This window comes from Podarcis pityusensis (genome assembly GCF_964106645.2).
Source record: "Podarcis pityusensis genome assembly, chromosome: 11".
NCBI lineage: Eukaryota > Metazoa > Chordata > Lepidosauria > Squamata > Lacertidae > Podarcis > Podarcis pityusensis.
In genome coordinates, this window is record NC_138036.1 from 33,607,038 (window position 1) to 33,629,045 (window position 22,008).

General features: G+C 40.0%; 1 protein-coding gene across 1 annotated transcript in view; it reads right to left on the reverse strand.

Annotated features, from left to right (window-relative positions):
* Positions 1 to 1,400: 1,400 nt before the first annotated feature.
* The window catches only part of TMEM161B (transmembrane protein 161B), a 33,249-nt gene continuing 12,641 nt past the window's right edge, over positions 1,401 to 22,008 (reverse strand). The window contains exons 6-12 of the mRNA XM_080972844.1: positions 19,570 to 19,721; positions 18,388 to 18,448; positions 15,572 to 15,712; positions 12,971 to 13,084; positions 11,120 to 11,294; positions 10,186 to 10,282; positions 1,401 to 8,393 (exon numbers count right to left, since the gene is read on the reverse strand). Of these exons, the coding sequence (XP_080828970.1) occupies positions 8,116 to 8,393; positions 10,186 to 10,282; positions 11,120 to 11,294; positions 12,971 to 13,084; positions 15,572 to 15,712; positions 18,388 to 18,448; positions 19,570 to 19,721 (1,018 nt within the window). The 3' untranslated portion in view covers positions 1,401 to 8,115. The remainder of the gene's footprint in view (positions 8,394 to 10,185; positions 10,283 to 11,119; positions 11,295 to 12,970; positions 13,085 to 15,571; positions 15,713 to 18,387; positions 18,449 to 19,569; positions 19,722 to 22,008) is intronic.

Consider the following 22,008-nt stretch of genomic DNA (forward strand, 5'->3'; position numbering starts at 1 on the left):
TTTAAAGCACAGGTTGGATGGCCATCTGTCATGCGTCTTTGTTTATTTCAGCTGCTCAATAGATGCTAGTGGGGAGTTGTCACTTATGGGGCAGCCACTCAACTATTTCCCTGGCTTTCCTGCCCCCAAACTGGGCTCTGGAGACAATTATAGTACAGTGGTACCTTGGTACTAGAACAAATCAACTCCTGAACACCGCAAACCTGGAAGTGAGTGTTCCGGTTTGCGAATGTTTTTCAGAAGCTGAATGTCCAACATGGCTTCCAATTGAGTGCAGGAAGCTCCTGCAGCCAATCGGAAGCCGCGCCTTGGTTTTTGAAAGGTTTCGGGAGTCGAATGGATTCCCGGAACGGATTAAGTTCAAGAACCAAGGTACCACTGTACTAGAGAGATTGGGCTGGATAAGACATGAGAGAGAGTGTGGTACGGAAAAAAAAATTACCTCAGGCAATTGATCTCAGTTCTCTACACCTGCTAGCCCTGTGGGACAGTAAGGTACAGGTTTCTCTCATAAGGACAATACTGGAAAACAAAAGTGGTTGGATGAACTGAACCCCGAGTACAGTTTCTCTACTTCAAAATAAATTTCAGCTGAGGTAGAGCAGAGCATACAGATTCTTCGATGGAGGGGATGTGCAGTTATGGAGGCTGTGACTCTTTGGGGTGCTTCAGTGATCAGCACCTCATAAAACTCATGCATTTGTCCAGTTGTAACATTTATAGAACTTATATTTTCCAACCTATAACTTAAATTAGGTTCTTATATTTTGCTTTCTATATTTTTACATTAGATTTATATATACACACACCTCATCCATGAGACAAATCCTGCCCCCCCCCCCCGAGTCCATAAAAATGGCAAAGCTACTCTCATACACTGGAATAGCTTGATACTGTCTTTAAAGAAAACAAAAAAACAACTGAATATCTCAAAGGTATAGGCAGACTACTTTACCAACACCCCCCCCCCAACGACCCTCAAAGGAATATGGTTCCTTTCAAATTCCACAAAGTGTAGTACCATGAAGTTGGAAAAATAAGGAAGTGGGAAAAGCATGGGAACATATTGATAACACACAACTCTAACAAGGTTTCCTATACCTCCTCTGTGGACTCCGTTGCACTTTTGGGTCCTTTTCCTAAGTTCCCAACTCCCTCTTTAAGCATTATTTTGCCAGTCTCCAAAGAAATAAAAAGCACAACAACGACAATTGATCTCAGGATGCCAAGCAAATGATTATGTTGAGAAAATTTCTGTGAAACAGCAATGCCTTTAGTTAAGGATTTGGTCCGTAAATATTCATTGTGCATAAAATATATTTAGAAGGGCTTTGAAACAGGACAAATCAAATAATGGTACTATCCAAGCAGGTGTATCCATTCTACATGTACAAAAGAAGTCAACACCACAACATATTTATTGATCTTTGGTTTGAATAAATTGCCTTTTTCTGATCTGGGCAATTCAGTAGGAACAGATACAGTAACAGTCCACGTGTATGGTATGAACAAACGAACAGGTTAAATGGTCAAGTTACAGTGAACATTAACATTACAGTACTAAGAACATTCTATTGCCTAGTAAATTCAGCGTAATTGATATTGCTTCCCACCAGCTGAAGTGATAGCTTGCAGAGGCAAACTTATTGATGCAATTACTGCTATCCACAGTAGGCATTAACATTCATATAAATCCAGTATGGCTGGTGCTTAGCCAGCAACCCATTTCAGAGAAGACTGTAGAATCCAGCTCCTCCTAGAATATTTTGACGAATTATACAAAAAGCAAATCTTGAGCCACAGTGTTTACTACATTGGTATCAACACACACTGAATGGGATATAATTTCTATAGCACTTGCAGAGCACAGAGCAGTTTACAAGCCTTATTACAACTACCTCTTATCCTTTCCCACCATTATTAGTAAAGTGCTGCCTGACATGCAAAAATATAAAGCAGATTAATATATTGCTTTTATTTGCAGGCATAAAATATAGCAATAAGCAATACGATTTCTTTACACATGGTGTAAAAATTTGTAGGTTATAGAAGAGGTCTCCTGGCCCCCACCTTTTGCATATACCTTCTTACTTGCTGCTGGTTTTGAAGTATAGCCTACCCTATGGATACTGGAATATTACACAAACTGCATTGGGCAATGAGAGATGGACAAAGTATAGAAGAGACTTTTTTTCCCTTGAAGGGGGGGGGGGCTTCCTTCAGTACAATCTTAATTTTATGGAGTTCCAGTTACAAACACTGCACTTTGATTTGTAGACTGATCCACTAAAAATGTTTTTTATATAAATGAATAAATAAATAAATTGGGAAGCTCATTTCTCATCTGAATTCTCCAGCTGTGTGTGGGTTTTGAGAAAATAACAGTTAGCCAAGAAGATAGAGATGTCTGTTGGTTATAAGAAGCTGAAGACTTAAACATGATTACTTTCAAGTAACACTGAGAGACTTTCTTCCAGTTACTGTATTTAGGACTTAAAGCTGGACTTAAAATTAGTGATTATCCAGTCTATTGGTTTATGTGTGCAATTTGTATTCTCTTACCTGTGAACAAAAAGTTAATTCTCATATTACTTTTTGGTTTTATCACACAACAGCCCAGAAAGGCTTCTAAGAAAGTTTTCTGCCATTCAGATGTGTTTGCATTGGATCAAGATTAAGTTGAAACCATACAGTATTAAGTTGATATCACACTATGATGAACATTTCATCTGCACATTGCAGCTTGCAGCTTGCACATTGCAACTTGCCAAATTGCAGCTTGCCAAATTAAAGGATCATCCTTCTCTTCCCCTTGTCCGCTGTTCTGGGGGTGTGAGGAAGGAGGGGGGAAACTCCATTCTGCAAACAGAAGTCCTTGTTCAGGGCTTCCACTGACAAAGTTAGGTGACTCCTGCCTTAAATGTCTATCTTATCATTGCTACAATGTTCCAATTTACCACCCACTTCTAAAGAGATCACACAGCAAGGATGTCAAAGATGACATTATCCGACACACAGATGGATCAAATCTGTTTTCTAGTGCTCGAGAGGGTAGAATTCAAACCAATGGGTTCAAGTTGCAAGAAAAAAGGTTTAGGTGAAACATCACGAGAAACTTAACAGTGTTCAAAAGCAGAACACATTGCCTCGTAAGGCAATAGATTCTTCTTCCTTAGAGCATTTTAAACAAGCTGGATGGTCAGGGATGCTTAAGTAATGGGTTTCTTGTAAGGACTAGATAGTTCTTGCTCTACGGTACTGAAAAATTTAAAGTATCTTTTCTATAGGTTCTGCATTTTACTAAAAAAGAAAGTTTTTTTAAAAAGACACTGGTTTCTAATGATCTCAGGTGTATAATTTTATGCTACCCCCAACATTTTTAGAAAATGAAGTTAATCTGCCTTGCAAGCTTAGTCACAGGCAAAAGTATAGTAGTATCATGAAGCAATGAAAGATTAATTCTGTATTTCACTGTTGCCAACATCCACCTCTCCCCCAGCAAGCTCTTATGTTTAAACAAATTATATGACAAGGAGAAATTCAGCTGGTGAAGTTTCTGCAAACATGGTGGTACAGTGATGAAGAAATAGATGCACCTGTTAAAAGCCAGAAAAGTTGCCAGTTCTAATTCTACTTGAAATTGTTGTGAAGTATCATAGCTTAACAAGCATTTAAAGACAACCTAAAGGCATCAACTGCACGGAAAGGGTTATTTATATAGTGTGTCACACCAGAGATTCAAGCAAATGAAAGATCTATACCTTTAAACATAGATTATTTTTGAACCTGCATTTTTTAAAAGTATAAATCCAATTTTTATGTATTTTTATCAAGACAGACCTGGGTTTCAGCCACTGTTGATAACCCCAATTATTACAATGCTTTTCTCCATACTGTTTCCTTCCTTCGCAATCTTTTTTCCATGCTTCATGTTCTCCAGCTCACATATACATATCGGAAGTGCAATAGCACAAATGGGCACGAGATCGCTCAGTATGCTCCAATCAGCATGTGGAAATCCTATGCAAGCAAGGTGTCCCATTCACTTTGATCAAGGCACTGGTGCACATTCCTTCACATACACAGAGCTACCCCCTCTCTATGAAACCTGAGTGCGAAAGCTCTGATATGCAGGCAAGTTGCATGGTGAAATCACTTGATGAGTACATTTATGTGCAGAAAAACAACATTCTCTGGGTGAACCATATCAGCACCACTGTAACCTAGATATTTTATTTATTTAGTCACAGCTGTTTTTCAGAAGGATGGTCAATGCTGTAGAAGCCATCACAGGACACCAATATTTTTCAGGCCAAGTTTGATATAATGATTTGGATCCAAAAGTGCAGCTGTGCAAGCCAAAGTGATATCCCTCCATTTCTATTGCTGCAGTCTCCTGTACCATGATATTTGAGGATCTTGTGCCTCAAAAGTGGCTTTTCAGGCACAAGTGGTTGCAGTGGGGGTGAGAGATAAGAAAGCTCCATTGTGTGATTGTAGCTTTTCACTTGCTTGTGTTAGGATCCAAGCCATTATTTTTAAAAAATTGCTTCCTTCAGAATTCCATAAAGCCCTACTATCATTTAAACTAACTAAACTGCGTTAATTTTTTTGTTTTAAGCCCTCAGGCTGGATACCACACTTCAGAACAGAACAACTGTTTGGATTCTGATTTTTTCCTTCTCCTTAAACAAATAAACATTGCCTTTGCAATGTTCAGATGTGAGTTGTGCAAAGCTTACGTACACGTGCACTTTTCATACAAAGAGTCAAAGGGAAGTATTCTAGTAACACGGTATTCTAGTAACACAGAGTCTACACAGCATCACTGACAAAGTGTTAGCCTGCCAGGGCACTTCATAAAAAGGTTTCAAGTCTTAGTGAGAACAAGCAAATGTGTGGGATCCTGGAGAGAAGGATGCACCCATTTTGCTCCTCTTCCAGTCCTGCGGCTGTGAGCTAAGCCATAGTTAGGGTTTAGCATTACATATGAACCTGGGCTAGTGGTTTATCTCCTCCAGACAAATAATGAATGTTATACCACAGAATAAAACTCGGCTACATCTTGTGTTAAACCACAAGCCTGGATTTGGATGTGACGCTAAGCCAAACTATGTTTTAGTTCACAGCAAAATGGAAGCACCAGGACCGGAGGAGAAAAGCAGTCAGAATCTTGTCTCCAGGAACCCGCACATTTCCACTAAGTCATTGTTTGTCAAAGCATTACATGCAAGCCAGGTCTATGAATGAAACACTTGAGTACTTTACACAAATACCTTGCCTACCTATAAAAAGCTGGTCAGGTTTATAATTACTAGCAGAATGAGATGTACAAGAGATTTTTAAATCAGTTTTACTACCATTCACCGTTGTTCTGTACAGTTCTTTCTGTGGTTCTTAATCTTAAGCTTTGGTGTTTTCAGACCTGCAATCCTTTAAATGCACCCTGCTAATGGGAATGAATTCCAATTTTTGATGGTAGACATTCATCTTTCTCTTCTCTCTCTCTCTCTCTTTTAAGTACAAGTGATGAAACTACTGGTATGGCTCCCTTTAGGTCAGGGTGTGACTCTGTTATGGTCAATAAGCCACCAGTTGGACTCATTCTTTTAACTACTCTACACCAGCATAATCACCTTTGAGATACAGTATTTATAATCCTAACAGCATTCTCTGTCTGAATAAAGTGCATAAACACCAGCAGTGAAGGTGACAATGTACCGTTTTAGGCCTTAACTAAGTACTCTTCTCAAATGGTGTAATGTTACAAGTCCCTGACATTCCAGGCCAAGTTACAACAGGCTGGAGCTGAAGTAGAAAAGCAAAAGTGTGTAGAAGCTAAGGCAGAGAAATGAAACCTCCATATTATGTGATCAACCAACAAGGGACAGGTGTCTCCATCATGCCTTAATTGTGAACCTCTTGGGGGCATGTGGATGACAAGTTTGATGCCACAAGGCAATTCTCAGGTTTCTATGTGCTGTGTCTATGCGCACACGCACAGAGAGAACCAAGGCTTGTATAATGAATTAAGTTTAAGGTCCAATAAAAGCGGTACAGTGAAGAGACAATCAGTTTAGAAGGTGAGCCTGGCATTTGGGAAATACTGCCTTTTTGGTTAGGCAGAAGCATCTAAGGCAAATTGTCTAGAAGTTCCCATTTTCAAGTTTACACTAGTAGAGGGAACTGTTAAGATTATTGTGAATTGCTGTTTCTCATGCTACAGTAAGAAATCCTTCCACCTTATCTATATGAATGCCCAGTTCAGTTCCTGAAACAAAAACAAGCAAAATGCTAGAAAAATCAGTTTTACAAACAACTGCTGTTTCTATCTTTCCAACTGAACATTGTCAACCGACATAGAATATACAGACAAGTAAATGAAAAGCTTTAGCTGGAGTTTCTTCACCTGGGTTAGCAAAGTTTCTTAACATAGTCCCAACAGCTACTGCGACAGTTGAACACTTAGGACGGGGCATAGCAATTACTGCACGAGTGTGATACAGTGATCAATGGTGCTGTCATGAGCTAACTCTGCATATTGCACTTGGTACCATATTCTAGGGTGCTAATAGTCTGGTGACAGCAGCTACTGCTATACAGTATTATATGTGCCATAGCAAAAAGGTGGCCACAACAGTGCAACGTACGCTGGAACCATCTAGAATCTGCGTCCATTATAACAAGATTGTAACAGCCAGGCAGGGCAGGTGGCTCACTGAAAATTACAAAATCTGATACAATTCTAGAGCAGAGGGTAACCAACTCGGTATCCTCAATATGTTGTTGGGACTCCTAACTCCCATAGTCCCTGATCACTGGCCATGCTGCTAGGGCTGACGGGAGATGGAGTCTAATAATATCTGGAGAGCATCTCACTGGCTACTCCTGAACTACAGTGCTTTCATTGACATTGCAGCTATGATTACTTATAATTAAAGGCATTGACGAATCTTTTCACAGCATAACCCTTATTAATTCTCCCAAGCTTGTCTGTCCTGCAGTACACACTCATAGGGAAATTTCAATATTTTCACCTATTGTGATCTATTAACTATACACACATAGTAAAATAAGTTTAGGAGACTTTGATTAGTGTCAACCTTTCTTGTGAATCCAATGAAATCTGTCTTAATTTCAGAACAGTAAAACCCAAATGGATCTAAGTGGATAAATATTAGCACCAATACGTCTAAGGAGTCATATGGCCATTTATTATTTTTTAAAAGACTATTAAGACTGAAACAATATATTTACTTTTACAATATGAAAATTCTTTAGGACTTCCTGACACATTACATTATAGGATACAGTGCCTCACATATGCTGTGGAAGCCTCAGCATATTATACCACTTTGCATAGTTCTAATACATGAATGTGCAGGAGTGAGGTACACGTAGTCTCGCAGTCTTATGACTTACTGCTCTTCCATTATAACCACTAAAAGATGCGTTTCAAGTATGTGAGTGCTCAAAGAGTGAAATGCTTTTAAAGTCTGACAACTGCACACTCCTGAACATTCATACATTAAGTAACCAAGTGACACAATATTGCAATACAATACCCTTACTGTAATATGTAAACAAGTCCTTTAGCACAAATGCTTGCTGAGTCCATGCATTTTATTTACAATAAACTCTTTTGAAACAGCTTCCTTTACTGTAATATACAGTATTTCTTTGTCCTGTTGGATGACGTTGCTCTTCAGTAGAAAAGTCACCCATGTTTTTGCCAACAGGATAACTTCTCCAACCCCCTTATATGGCTCAGTTGAACGTTCCATTTTCTATGCAGTGACTATTAACCCTAGTACCTTAACACCACTAAGATCAGCCAATCAATGACTGAATAACACAGTGTTTTCAGGGCAGCACGAAGTTCACCAAAACAGAAGGTACTTCCGACATATTTCAAAGCAGTCCAAAAACAATTCAGCAGTTACCTACAACTTTAGGTAACAAAGTTACAAACTCGTTTGCGATTTCCAACATTACCCAACAATTGCCCGGAACATGGAGAAAGCATTTATGAAAAAGACTTTGTCGTGTTATTTCTTCCATTTTTTCTTCAGTCTCCTTTGGGCACATGGGCTTCCTAGCTTTGAACTTGTTAGGTCATGCCACTGTTAGGTATTGATGATAGAACAGCCCAAAAAGGCTTGTGGAAAAGAGACAAGCAGCAATCCACCAAGTGAGAAAGGACAGAAGTCCTCTGAATAAAAGTGGAGTGAAAATGTTCTTCAGGCTAGCCAGTGCCATTGTTAGCTGTATTACAGTTACCTTCACCTTTCCATCATCAGATGAAGATTCAGAGTTTACTGAATTGCTCAGTGGACTGCTCTCCACTGGTAAATCTGAAGTAGCTTCTGGATAAATGCCCCAGGAATAGTTACCTACAGGAGGAAAGTAAGACAGATGTTAAGGGTTATAGTCTCTCTGATCATTTTTAATTATATGTCCATAAGCAAGGATATGACTAGTGCTCACGGTGTAAAGAGCTGAAGCAGTTTCTAGAAGGTAATAAAATGGAAGCCACCTGAATCCCAAGATGCACAAAGCAGCTTTGCTCAATACAAACTTAATTTCCTTTTTTCGTGCTCTCAGCAACAGATGAAACAGGAATTTGCACATCTCCCCTGAAGTCAAATGTGCAAGCTCCAAAATCACAAGTTATACTTTCTTCTTGTTTTTAGTGTGCAAAGCCTGAGCTTGGAAATATAAAATTAAGTTTAGGACAGCATTCACCGATTCAGAAATTAAGAATACATGACTTGGGAAGGGGAAAACCTCTGCACTAGCTACCCATCTAATATGAAGCCACGTTCAAGGTCCTTGTATTAATTTATAAAACCCTGAACAACTTAGGTCCAAGGTACCTCAAGAGAACTGCCTAAACCCCTATATCCCAGCTCAATCACTGAGATCGTCCGCAGAAATGTTGTTGGTTGTTCCTTGAGCTGGAAAGGCTCATTTGACAAGAAACCAAGCCTTTAGTGTCATCAACTCATTATTGTGCGACACTCTACCAATAGAGGCGCCTTCTGTTTCAACTTTTAAATGCCTGCTGAAAACCTTTCTATTCAGGAAATTAAGAATTCCACAATAGTTAACTGATTTCTGATTTTAACTTTTTAGTACAGTTTTTACTGTGTGGTTTTATATACTATTATTATAAACCACTCTGATTTTTTTTATGAATAGTGACGTAAAAGTTTTTTTTAAAAAAATAAATAAATAACAGAGAGAAGACTAATAAAGAAATGCTGCTTCTCTGTCCTACAGTTTTACAAGTAATGACCAAAACATCTGCTCACCTTATTCCCAACTCTAGTTCCCAATGAAAATTATTTTGTATTGAACAAACTTTGTGTCTCTAAGAACTGATTTATACCTTCTAGCAAGAACAGCACTTATTGGTGGGAGGCAGTGGAAGTGTAATATGTTATGCCCAACAAACGCATTTTGAATCTCATGGACAGAAAGCACAAATACATGTGTGCCCTTCACAAAAATATAACTATTCTACAGTTTTATGCATATGGGACGTGGGTGGCGCTGTGGGTAAAAGCCTCAGTGCCTAGGACTTGCCGATCGCATGCTCGGCGGTTTGAATCCCCGCGGCGGGGTGCGCTCCCGTCGTTCAGTCCCAGCGCCTGCCAACCTAGCAGTTCGAAAGCACCTCCGGGTGCAAGTAGATAAATAGGGACCGCTTACCAGCGGGGAAGGTAAACGGCGTTCCGTGTGCTGCACTGGCTCGCCAGATGCAGCTTGCCACGCTGGCCACGTGACCCAGAAGTGTCTGCGGACAGTGCTGGCTCCCGGCCTATAGAGTGAGATGAGCGCACAACCCTAGAGTCTGTCAAGACTGGCCCATACGGGTAGGGGTACCTTTACCTTTACCTTACAGTTTTATGCAAAATCACTGATACATTCAGTTCTTCAGCTGTTGTTGAGGAAGAACTGCCCTAATTGCAAGCTGTCTTATATATGCACATCCTGCCAGTTATTCCTGGATTTGCAACAGAGATAAGAGCTACGTACACAGAAGCATGCAGGAATGCTTGTCAAGCAGTTGTGCCTCAACATCTTGGTTTGCCATTTCTTCCCAGAATACTTAACAAAATAATACCATTTTAGAAAACAGCATTACTTAGCAGATTCTTTTCTCTATTGGATACATCTTACCTAAAGTTTTCAGCAGCAGAGTCATGTGAAGCAGCATAACCAGAGGCGCCACATACTGAAGTGCAATTATACAAAGGTAATAAAACACTCTGGCCACCTAAGTTAACAAAAATATTGAGTAACTCAGTGCACAAGCCAATGCAGTATGACTATCACATAGCAAGCAATTAAGCACAGTTGTTGGTATTATCAAATAGTCTAGAAGCAGTTTATTTTGTACAATTTATCTATCACTTAACAGAAAAACCTTCTGAACAGTTTACAAGAAAGAATGCAGTAACAAAATCACAAGCTGAAATCTAACGCATACATAGTATCAAAATAGAGTAAAAGACTAAATCACAACACTGAACAGAACAATCTGAAAACCCATGCAATTTTAATAGTGATCCCTTTGAAATCTGTTTGCTATTTCTGTCCTAAACACTCCCTAAAAGCAAGTATATAGTTTACATTAGGATTAGATTTACCATTCAGGTACTCGTCTGGTTAAAGTAGTATTACCCCTTGATAATCAAAGGGACTCCCACTACCATAGCACTAAACTATTTCTCCAAGGCAAAAAACATAGATCTGCTGATTGCAACTTTCATTGTCTTTTAGCCTTCAATCAAAACAGCCGTTTTCATTGATAACCACTGTTTCCCTCCTACAATGTCATGAATTGCTCTATCAACTAACCATTAGAATTGCAGTAATAACCTTCAGAACTAATGAAAAGCAAGAAGTAATTATTGCCAGAAAATATTAGGTTTAAATGTCCCTAAAGTCACAGTACCATGATTCCAGATAACATTTCAGGTTGACTATAAATACAAGATGGGACAGTACTGTACTCATGAATTTAAATATATATAATATATCATGAGTCTAAATATATCATTAGTTACTTCATTTGTTTTATACACACTATTATTCTTTCAGGCAGGCTTACCATTTTCTGTAGTTCAACTGTACTTATTCTGCCAACTTCCTTTTTCATTTGATCCACACATTTCTGTGCTAAATTAAGATAGGCTTGGAGATGACTACGCATCATGGCTAACCTCAAAGCACACAGGAGAATTATAATCCACAACCTGAGAGTATCAAATGTTGCTTCTGACATTCTGTAGATTAGAGAAAAAGGAATGCAGTGATTTTCCAAAGGACATCCTACACTGTACCAAGCACATATTTTCCATTTTGTACAAGGCTGCTGGAGTGCTGAAAGAAACAATTCCACTACAGAGTGAAAACATTCAAATGTCAATGGAATATACAGAGATGTTGATGGTCACAAGCCTTTAGGAGAGGGAGTGTAGAAAATCTCTTATTATTACTACTTTATAGTTAGCATTCCTATCTCAGAGATTTTTAGATACTGGGTGCATTATGTACTCAAGTAAATAAATGAGTCTTGACACATTTGTCTTTCTTTTCCCTTGTCAAAGAGAAGGACAAAAATATGTTCAGTGTATTTTTACAGGGAGGGATGCAACAGAAGATAATTAATACTGACTTTTTAATTTATGCAGTTTACTGGACAGGATATTTGGTCTTTTTACTGCTTTGGGCTTTGTATTGCAGTCTCATTCTCATTCTATCTCATGCCACAGTTCTATTAAATGTCAAGCAATTACAAGAAATCTTCCAAATTGTTCTGTATGCTGTTCATGCTAAAAAAAATCCTATCCAAGCCCAGAACTCGTTTCATTGTTACAGAGAGCTAGACAAGCTATAAAATGGTGCCATTTATGCTCACAAGCAAGTTCTTAAGTTATTATTAAACACTTCCTCCCCACCTCTCAGTGACAGTTATGAAATTAAATATAAACATTTTTATGAAGTGGCAAAGCAAGATTTGCTTGAAGGAGCCAGGAGGACAGGCACCAAATATAGATCCTTGCCATCTGTATTTACCAAAGAATTCATAGCAGATGTGTAAGAACATTGCATATTAAAATATAACAATTTTTGTGCACGCAGTGGTTATAGCTAACTTTCAGAAGTTTCTCCCCAATGCCTAAAGATCAATAGATCCTTTGCATTACAGTTTCTTGGTGATTTACATAAGCAGCTGCCTCCTTTGCAGTTATATAGGGAATATAGTGGTATTAATAGTTGAGATCTCTGTAGACCAAGGAGTAGGTTCTGTTTGATAACATTAACCAATGCCTTTTCTTGATTCCAGTGGCCGCCTTTCTCTATGTTACTACCATCAAAGTTAAACCATTAGAAGAGAATGAATAACAAGCTACCATAATATATGTTATATTCCTTGGTACTAAAAAAGAACAAAATTCCAAGTATTAAAGCTGGGGCAATTGTTAAGTTGTCCTCTTTCCACTCAATAGAGCTATAATGGTTTAGAAAGTAAAAAAGATAAAAGTAAAGGAGCCCTGGACGGTTAAGTGTACTATGGAGTGCAGCACTTATCTCTGCTTTCAGGCTGAGGCAGATGGCATTTGTCTGCAGACAGCTTTTCCGGGTCATGTGCCCAGCATTACTAAATGGCTTCTGGACACCGTGACAAGTGCCAGAGCACATGGAAATGCTGTTTACCTTCATGCCGCAGTGGCACCTATTTACCTACTTGTGCTGGTATGCTTTTGAACTGCTAGGTTGACAGGAGCTGTAACAAAGCAATGGGAGCTCACCTTGTCACAGAGATTTGAACTGCCGACCTTACAATCAGCAAGCCCAAGAGGCTCAGTGATTTAGACCACAGCATCACCCATGTCCCTCTACAAAGTGGTACATGTACGGTAACATTTTACAAGGTAGATTTTCAAGAACAACTTACAAAGGCACATTCTCTTTTCCCAATGGGGGATTCATTATATAGTCCTTAGTAATGGGTTTTACCCACAATAAGACCATCAGGAGGGGTGCCAGGAAGTTTATATGCAGCAGAGTTCTGAAAGTTAAATAGAGAAACAAAATTAATGCACCATAATAACTGCATTTTCAAATTGCTGTGTTGAAAATAAAGTAAAATACATACAAACTAGCTCATAACCCTTCTGATACATTTGTTTTATCTGCTAGGATGGTGGTTTTCAAAATGTCACTGAAAATGCTGGAGCTCCTGTATTTAATCCTGGGTGAGGTTGTTAGTTTGCTTTTGTTCTTGTATTTAATATGAATTTTGTATATGGGGGGGATCTTGTATTTTTATGTTGTGAACCGCCCTGAGATCTACAGATGAAGGGCAGTATATAAATTTAATAAATCATCATCATTTCTTCAGGAGGAAGACCCACAATGGCTCTAGCTTGCTTGCCACTACCAAATTTTCAATTTAGATTATATTGTAAGATTCACTATCCAGTTGCACAGTGCAACAGTGAAACTCAAAAAGTCTCGATAGCACTGAATATGAGTTAGCTATGTGCTCAGGAATGCCCCCCACTCTCTGGCAGGCTCATTGGGCTTTGGGGTTCCCAAACAGATATTTCAGTCTATTACATTGACAGTCAAGCTATGTGTAGGGAATTCCAATGAATGCACAGCTTCACCCCTAATCCACACACCAAACCTGGTTCCCAAATTTATTAATGAACCAAAATATAATTCAGTTACTGTTATTCTAAAGTAGCACATTTGTTGATTAGACAGTAGAGAAGGAAACTTTGAAACAGATAAACTGTTTAGTTAGCAAACAACATCTCTGCAATTTGAAAGCACTAAGGCAATGCAAGTAGAAAGAGGTAGCTGGGATGAAACTTATGTTTTCCCTTGGGTTTTTCTGCTTGTGAATGGGGCCCAACAGAAGGCAGCAGATCAAGTATAATTTATGGGCATCATCTTTTCCCGTGACTTTTCTATGAGCATATCCAATGATCAAGTCGTCTGAGGATTCTTCACAGTGGCATAATGTCCCTAAACTACTTCCCAGGCTGACCCGCCACTGCAACCTATCTCTGGGTTAGCCACAGGACTAAATGTCTGTTAATCCTCTTATAGGGGTTTCCAACAGTGCTTCTCCATCATTCGCAGCTTGTTCAGAATGCAGCAGCAAGGTTGCTTACAGGCACAGGCAACCATGATGTTATTATTCCTGTCCAGCATTCTTGAACATTCCTGGGGTCTCAGATATCACACACAATTTGGAGCTGCCACCGCTGTGCCTTAAGACAGCACGGGCCACTATGCCAGGTTCCTCACTGAATAAATGTGCTCTATTCAGATATTCAACTGTTCCGGGTATTCACCTTTAAGACTTCTGAACACAAGTCTCGTTTTCCTCCTCTCCTCACCCCTGCCTTTTCTTCTTTTAAAATGTTTAATAGGTGGTTTAGCCATATTCTCATTAGGAAAATAGGAAGTTGCCTTATACAGAGTCAGATTATTGGTCCATTAGATCCATACTGTCAGAGCTGCTTCCAGATCCTAGCTCACAGAGGATCACGCTAGCCAGCGATCATTAAACAAAAGTCTTTATTGAGTTACAGTTTCCATTCTCAAGCTGCTGCGTGCAACTCTACGTCTCATGGTTAGATCGGCGAAGCTCCATCTGAGTCTCCGCCCCCTGTACACCAGTTTAAGATTCTAGCCTTACTCCACCTCTTCCGTCTCTCCTTTCTCCTCTGGGTCCTGCTACCCCCCGGGGTCCCTTCCTTCCTGGATTCTTCTGACGCTGACGTTGACCCCTCTGACTCCTCCCCGTCTTTTCGGCGGGCTTTGGGACCTGGCTCCCTATCCGGGCTGCCAACTGCACCGCCCTCCTGTACATTTGAACTTGGCGCGCGCGCCCAGCCTTCAACCTTCCTCTCGACCGTTTCCTCGCTCCCCGATGGAGGCGTGGCCAATCCTGACTCATGTCCTCCCACTGGCAGTGCGCCGCCTGATCCCGATGCCTGGGACTCCTCCCCCCTACTGCACTCTGGTGTGGACGCTGGTCCTGATTTCCAACTGCTGCTCTCTGAGTCCCCTCTGGCCCCTTCTTCCTGGGGTGTCCCCCTCGGCACCCCCCTTGCTCTGACCATGGGAGCCCCTTTCTGTGAATCTTCCGATTCGCTGGAAAGACTCAGAGACCTCGGACCGCTGTCATCGCTAACATTTCCTTCGGACTCCTCCCCCTCGCTCTCTATTTCCTCCCTTTCCTGTGCCTCTGCTCCTGAACCCCTGACACATACTTTCTACACCAAATTTAGCGGCTCTTCCGAGTTTCAAAAAGGAATCTTTTCAAGCTCTGCATGGAGATGCATGGGACTAAATCTGAAACCTTCTGCATGCAGAACAATTGCTACAACTTTCATTGACTTTTCCAGCCCTTCCTTGACTTTTATTGTACACTGAAAACTGGTTATGAATTGGTATTTTAGCTGAGGAAAAAAGAAAAAGTGCTGCCCAAATATTACTACTGGCAGATTTAAGCAAAGCTCTACATGACGTGGCTTACTGGGTGATTTTTTCAGTTGATAAACTCAAAGCATCCAGATGCATCTGAGCCAATCTCAATCCAGGGAATGTCAAAAAAGCACCAATAAACGAACAAAGGATAGCCAAGAAGAATTTGAAGGTTAGTTTAGAAACAGGACCCCTAAGAAAAAAGGGAAAAGGGGAAACAATTGTCAACTTTTCCAACATTTTAAGGACATGGTATATATTTTGCTCTTACATAACATGACAAAGGAAAACAAAAAAGCAAACAAAAGCCATTATTTCCCTTCCAACTGTTAAGAAATAAACTTATTACTGAAAATCAGAAATATTAAACCAATCTACTCTTGCAGGATGCATACAGTGATGCCTCTGGTTGTGAACGGGATCCGTTCCAGAGGCCCGTTCGCAACATTAGCAGAACGCAACCCGTGTCTGCGCATCCCACGATTCACCGCTTCTGCACATGCGTGAGCAGCAAAACCAGCAAGTAACCCTTTCTGGTACTTCCGGGTCGCCGCAGGACGCAACCTGAAAACACTCAACCTGAAGTAAACGTAACAAGAGGTATGACTGTAATAGTAAAAAAGTGTCTTCTGAGATATCAAGTCATTTATGCCAAAGTTCCTATGGTACTTGCTGCCCAATAATGGGTTGTTCATTGTTTTTTACAGGAGATGAATAGCAGGTACATGTGTGCATCTCTGTGTGTCAACATCAATGTATCAGTAGTAAGGAACCTCTGCCAGATATTCCAATTTGTCCTGTCAGGCCTTTTTGACCAAACCATACCTACACATAACCTCATATGAGATACAGGGAAAGATGCAACTGGGCTAAAAGTAGGTTTGCATTGTGTTTTGCTGTATATAGTGTTTTGCAAGCCACACTGTAGATAAAATAGGTCACCTGACATTCGATGATTGATGGGTGTTTGGGGTGGGGTGGCACTAGCCTGTCCATCAGATCCAGTTGCCCACTCTTGCTATATACTAATTGAAAACTCTTTCTCCATTTGTGGATACTTATATAGGCAACATGATGAATCACACCCAGAAGAGAGAGGTAACAGAAGAAAGTTTGGGGAAAACCCCAGGTTTACAAAAGTACCCCAAAAATCTGTGTGCACTTGGGCAGGGGAAGAACACAAAAAACATGATTGCTGAGGGCTTAGCATGGGAACAGAGTGGAATGGAAGAGGGAGTGGTACGGAATACCCTGTAGGAGGGCAAGGCTTGTATTCCGAATAGGAACTCTCTCCAATGCAATATTTTTGTTGAAGGTTCCGCTTGTGTGTTTCATACATAAGAGAGAGAGAGCTCAGTTGGTAGAGCATGAGACTCTTAATCTCAGGGTCATGGGCAAAAGTTCCCTGCATAGCAGGGGGTTGGACTAATTGGAATTGTGGTCCCTTCCAACTCATCATTTCTAGGATTATTTTAAGTGTATAATCTCACACACCCTTCAAATCATGATACTGATGCTGTAGCGTACCAAAGGATGGAGAACAATACCGTTTTGCCCCCTGTCACCCTTTACTGCTAGCAACTTTTAAAGAATCTGTTACATCTGTGGATGAACAAATTGGAGGTTTCACCTGATGATTATCAGAATTGAATTTCTGGCCACTACAGTGGTCAGAATTAGTTAGATATTGCTTTGTTTAGGGAAGCTTTTAATGTTTGACAGACTGCTGTATTTTAATACAGTCATACCTCAGGTTGAAGTAGCTTCGGGTTGAGGGTTTTCGGGTTGCGCTCCGCGGCGACCCGGAAGTAATGGAACGCGTTACTTCCAGGTTTTGCCGCTCACGCATGCGCAGACGCTCGAAATAACATCACGCACATGAGAACAGGGCTCTCTGTCTTTTTCTTGAGTCTTGTTGGCCTGGCCATTGAGCCAATAATAATAATAATAATAATAATAATTTTTTATTTATACCCTGCCCATCTGGCTGGGTTTCCCCAGCCACTCTGGGCGGCTTCCAACAAAATACAGTGGTACCTCTGGATGCGAACGGGGTCCGTTCCAGAGCGCTGTTTGCATCCTGAAGCCAGGCCACCAAGACTCAAGAAAAAGAGTTCCAATACAATAAGAAATTTCAGCGATTGCAGCTAGTTATGCAACTAAACTCAATAATTAAAAAGAGGACAGGAGCTCTGTTCTCACTTGCATTTCATCACCTTTCCTCTAAAAGTGTGGAGTTGCAAATTATGAACTCCCATTTCGAAAACATTTGATTCATAGGCTTTTGCAGTTTCTACTCTAAAAGTGTGGAGTTGCAAATTATGAACTCCCATTTCGAAAACATTTGATTCATAGGCTTTTGAAGTTTCTACAAACTCAAAAGGAATAACTGAAAAATAGAAAGCGTGGTCTGGTACATCAGGAATGTGGTATTCAGGAATGTGAGGTCCTACTGCAACAGGACCCATATCATGAAAGTCCACTGGAACCTTTACTTTCTGTCAAGAGCAGCTCTCACGTGCCACATCAGAAGCTGTACCCAACAGTTTCAGAAGCAGTTTGAGGTATACAAAGAATTACTGTCATGAACAGAATGTGAAAGGCTTTGCTGGGTTTGAAACCCTTGTCCTGTCTGCTCCTGTGAATTAAAGAACCTTAATACAAACAAAATTCAACTAAAAGGAGAGCATGGATAACATTTCAATGGGTTGTATTCAATTAGCCTTTACTCAGAGTAGACCCATTGAAATGAATGCCCTAAATTAATCATAGCCATTAATTTCAGGGGGTCCTTTCTGAGTAAAATTTAGTTGAATAGAACCTAGTAATAACAATACGCATCTCTACATAGTTGTTTGTTATACTTACTGGGATTCCAAGCCTTGCTTTTCAAAAAACTGCACAGCACTTTCTGAAAAATTTGAGAAGCCTGCATGTGGAAAATTTTGCACAAAGTGAAACGCAGAATCTCAAAACACTAGCAACACAAAACATTTTAGAGGTAATTTTCAAATGTTAGCCAGGTTTTTCTGCATTCGCCAGTCAGAATGCTCTAATTCAATTATGAACAGGCAAGGCCTTGGAAAATATCTCTCAGCTATCTGTATGTTCTCTTAAGGGTGAACAGACTGTGTCTTCTTTTTAAGAGTGCAATCTATATCCACCTGAAGTCAACAGTGTTGATCTTAATGGGCCTAAATTACAACCTAAGAGCATAACCAATTTCTAGAAGAGGTACTTCAGGCAACTGCAGTAATGGGGAAAGAGTTGAAGAAATGAAAACAAGCTAAGGTTAGAAGTAGGCAAAAGAGTAGTAAATATTTTGAGAAAGAATCTGTTTGTAAAACACACACTGGGCTGAACCTTGGCTCCTCAAACGTTGGTATATGGTGTGCTGTGATGTGGTGGTGCAGAGCAGAAAAAAGTTAGTGCTGGAAATTTTGTAGAACCACTTTCTATGAGAGATCTTGTACACAGAAGGTAGAGGTAATGGTAAAGGTACCGCGGACCATTAGGTCCATTCGTAGACGACTCTGGGGTTGTGGCGCTCATCTCACTCTATAGGCTGAGGGAGCAGGTGTTTGTCCGCAGACAGCTTCCGGGTCATGTGGCCAGCATGACTAAGCTGCTTCTGGCGAACCAAAGCAGCACAAGTACTTCCACCTGATTTTACATTATCCCGCCTTCCTCCTGTTCCATATCCTACCCCGTTTGGCAGGGCCCAAGGGTTGGGGGGTGGGGCTTGGGGATTGCCATATCAAAAAGTCACCTTCCACTGGTCTCCTTGACAAAGACCTTTCAATTCCAGCATGCATTTATAAAAGAAGTTGTATTATGCCCACCTAATAATTTCCCTGTGTTTATTATTGTTTTATACACCAAATTATTAAATCGGTGATTTGTTTTATGGACTCCTCTGTAAATCGTTTTGTGACCCGTGGTGAATAGCAGTCTATAAATTTTGGAAATAGATGAATATTGTATAAACATTTCTCTGGATCCAACTAAATGATATTAATGTTGCCCAAACATAACCTTTTAAGGTCTTACCTGATTCGAGTCCAAATTCTAGATAATTTTCTGTTACTATCAGAATGGTCATGGCTTTGACAAAGAAAAAGAAGCCAAAGGTTACGCAGACGGATCGCTCACCTCCCTCTTCTACTTTGAAGTAGTGTGCAGTTAATGAAAACAATATTTTGCTACATAAGAATAGTTAAGGAAAAGAACAGTTTTGTACAATCCGTAGATTAGCCAAAAATTAGCTTACGATGAAAATTATATAGAGAAAGCATAGCTGAATGGATTTGTTTAAACACAGTGCTGCCAACACATACTAAACTTATTACAAAAAAATCAGACAACTAGTTCCATATGCCCAAAGGGAATTTGGCTTATGTTTCATCATCAGCACGTAGCTCCAATATGCCACATGGTCCCCTCCTCTTCAAACAGAGGTAAGTTCAACCAAAAGAAATTAATGATATGGAATGGGGGAGGGTTGCTGATCAAAGTAAAAATAAATAAAATTCTACTACGTACATAGTGCATCTAGCTGCTCAGATCCTGGTTTGTATCTAATTGTATATTTCTCTCTGCTGATGGAAGGCTGCTTAATTCAGCAGAAGTTTCCACTGGTGGAAGGGTTTGTGAGGGGAGGGGCACCCCCTGCGTGACTCCCGGTTTTCCTAAGGGTCTCCAAACTCCCTGGAGTAGATTGGGTGGTGCAGAACGTATAAACTAAAACCAACTCCCCCCCCCCTACCACTAATGGAAGCCACTTTCGAAACAACGAGCCTCCCATCACCAGAGAAACACAATTAGATACAACTTCCAGTTTACCTATTAAAGAGATGTATTTAAAGAGAGCTAGCACCAAGGATTTATTCAGAAATGAAGTATAAAAGGAGTTGATCTTAACAAAGCTTGATTTCTCTCAAGTTACATCCAAAACCAACAATTCTGTAGAAACCAAACAAGCTTTTTGTACAGTTGAATATTAATTAAGTTTTAAGTTTTAAGTTGAATATTAATTAAGTTTTAAGTTTTCATTAAAAAAAGAAAATCAAGAACACAATACAGTACTGACTGTTAAGTCAACTAATGCAGACATATCGCTATTGAAGCAACACTTTTAAGAGCACAAACAAGCACTTATTAACTGTATCAATCCATACTGATTCTTAATATAATGTACATCAGAATTTGAACGTACATACACTCTATGGCCTGGGGATTCATTAGTCAACAATGCCCAAAGCACATTTCAGTATGCATACTTAAGAATGTCACCTCCTACTGGGCATTTATTTGATTCATAGCGTAGAGGTAAATATTATTTTAGTCATGAACTACACTGATTAAACCGCTATCCACATACAAGGAACACTGCGAATATTTTGTTTCATTTGACTTTATCAGCTCAAGAGACACCAACATCTTGCACTGAACTCTGCCTCCTCTGCTTCAATCAGTTTAGACTCATTATGAAGCTTCTCTTCAGAAAGCTGTTTGACCAGCACTTGTTATAGAAGCAGCAATGGTCTGTTTTCTTAATTATGTGACAATGTACAGAAGCTGTAGGAGTTTTCCAGATTGGAGTACAAAGAAGGCTGCCACATACAACTGGTGCCACCACCTTTTGAGCGCTGTCAGATTCTTCATATTTTTTTGCCCATATATCCATCTGGGTTTTTTGAGTGGGTAAGTTATGGTTGAGAAGACAGATTTCAGCAACAAGAGATGCAAACTAGTGCACAAAACTCTTCAATGGAGATCTCATTCCATACAATATGAGAGGTTGTGAGTGTGGGTGGGTGTAACCAGCATAGAATCATAGAGTTGGAAAGGACTCTGAGGATCATCTAATCCACCCCCCTGCAATGCAGGAATATGCAGATCTCCCTTATGGGGATCGAACCTGCAACCTTGGCATTATCAGCACCACACTCTAACCGACTGAGCTATCCAGTAGATAATGCAGTGCTATCCTTTTTCAAAGTTAGCAAATGTCTTAAGTTAAAGCATGTCTAAAGCTTCAAGAGAATGCAAAATAATAGTTTTTAGGACAATCTATGCAACTAAGAGATAGCAATCAGCAATTTGACTTTTTTTCATTCCCTACCCTAAATGCTGCAGTATTTTTGCAGGGTCTCCTCTTTGACAGCAAGCCTGCAGATAAGCAGAGGCTGGCACATGCTGAGATCTTTTTACAAAGGAGAGAAAAAGAGCTATATATAGATTGCTGCTGGTGGTACTCTTCTACAATAGCAGTCTGAACACAAGTGCTCCTTTTAGTATATGTTATTCATAACTATGACTTTTGCTGCATGCTGTGCAATATAGGCAGCTGTAGGCAGAAGCCCTAATTTTGTTGCAGCCCAATTATTTAGTACAAGTTTGTATTTAGAGTCTAACAAAATGTTACAATGTTGGATCTCTCCCTATGCAAATAATTACAAAACAAGATCTAGGCTAAGATTTTACAGC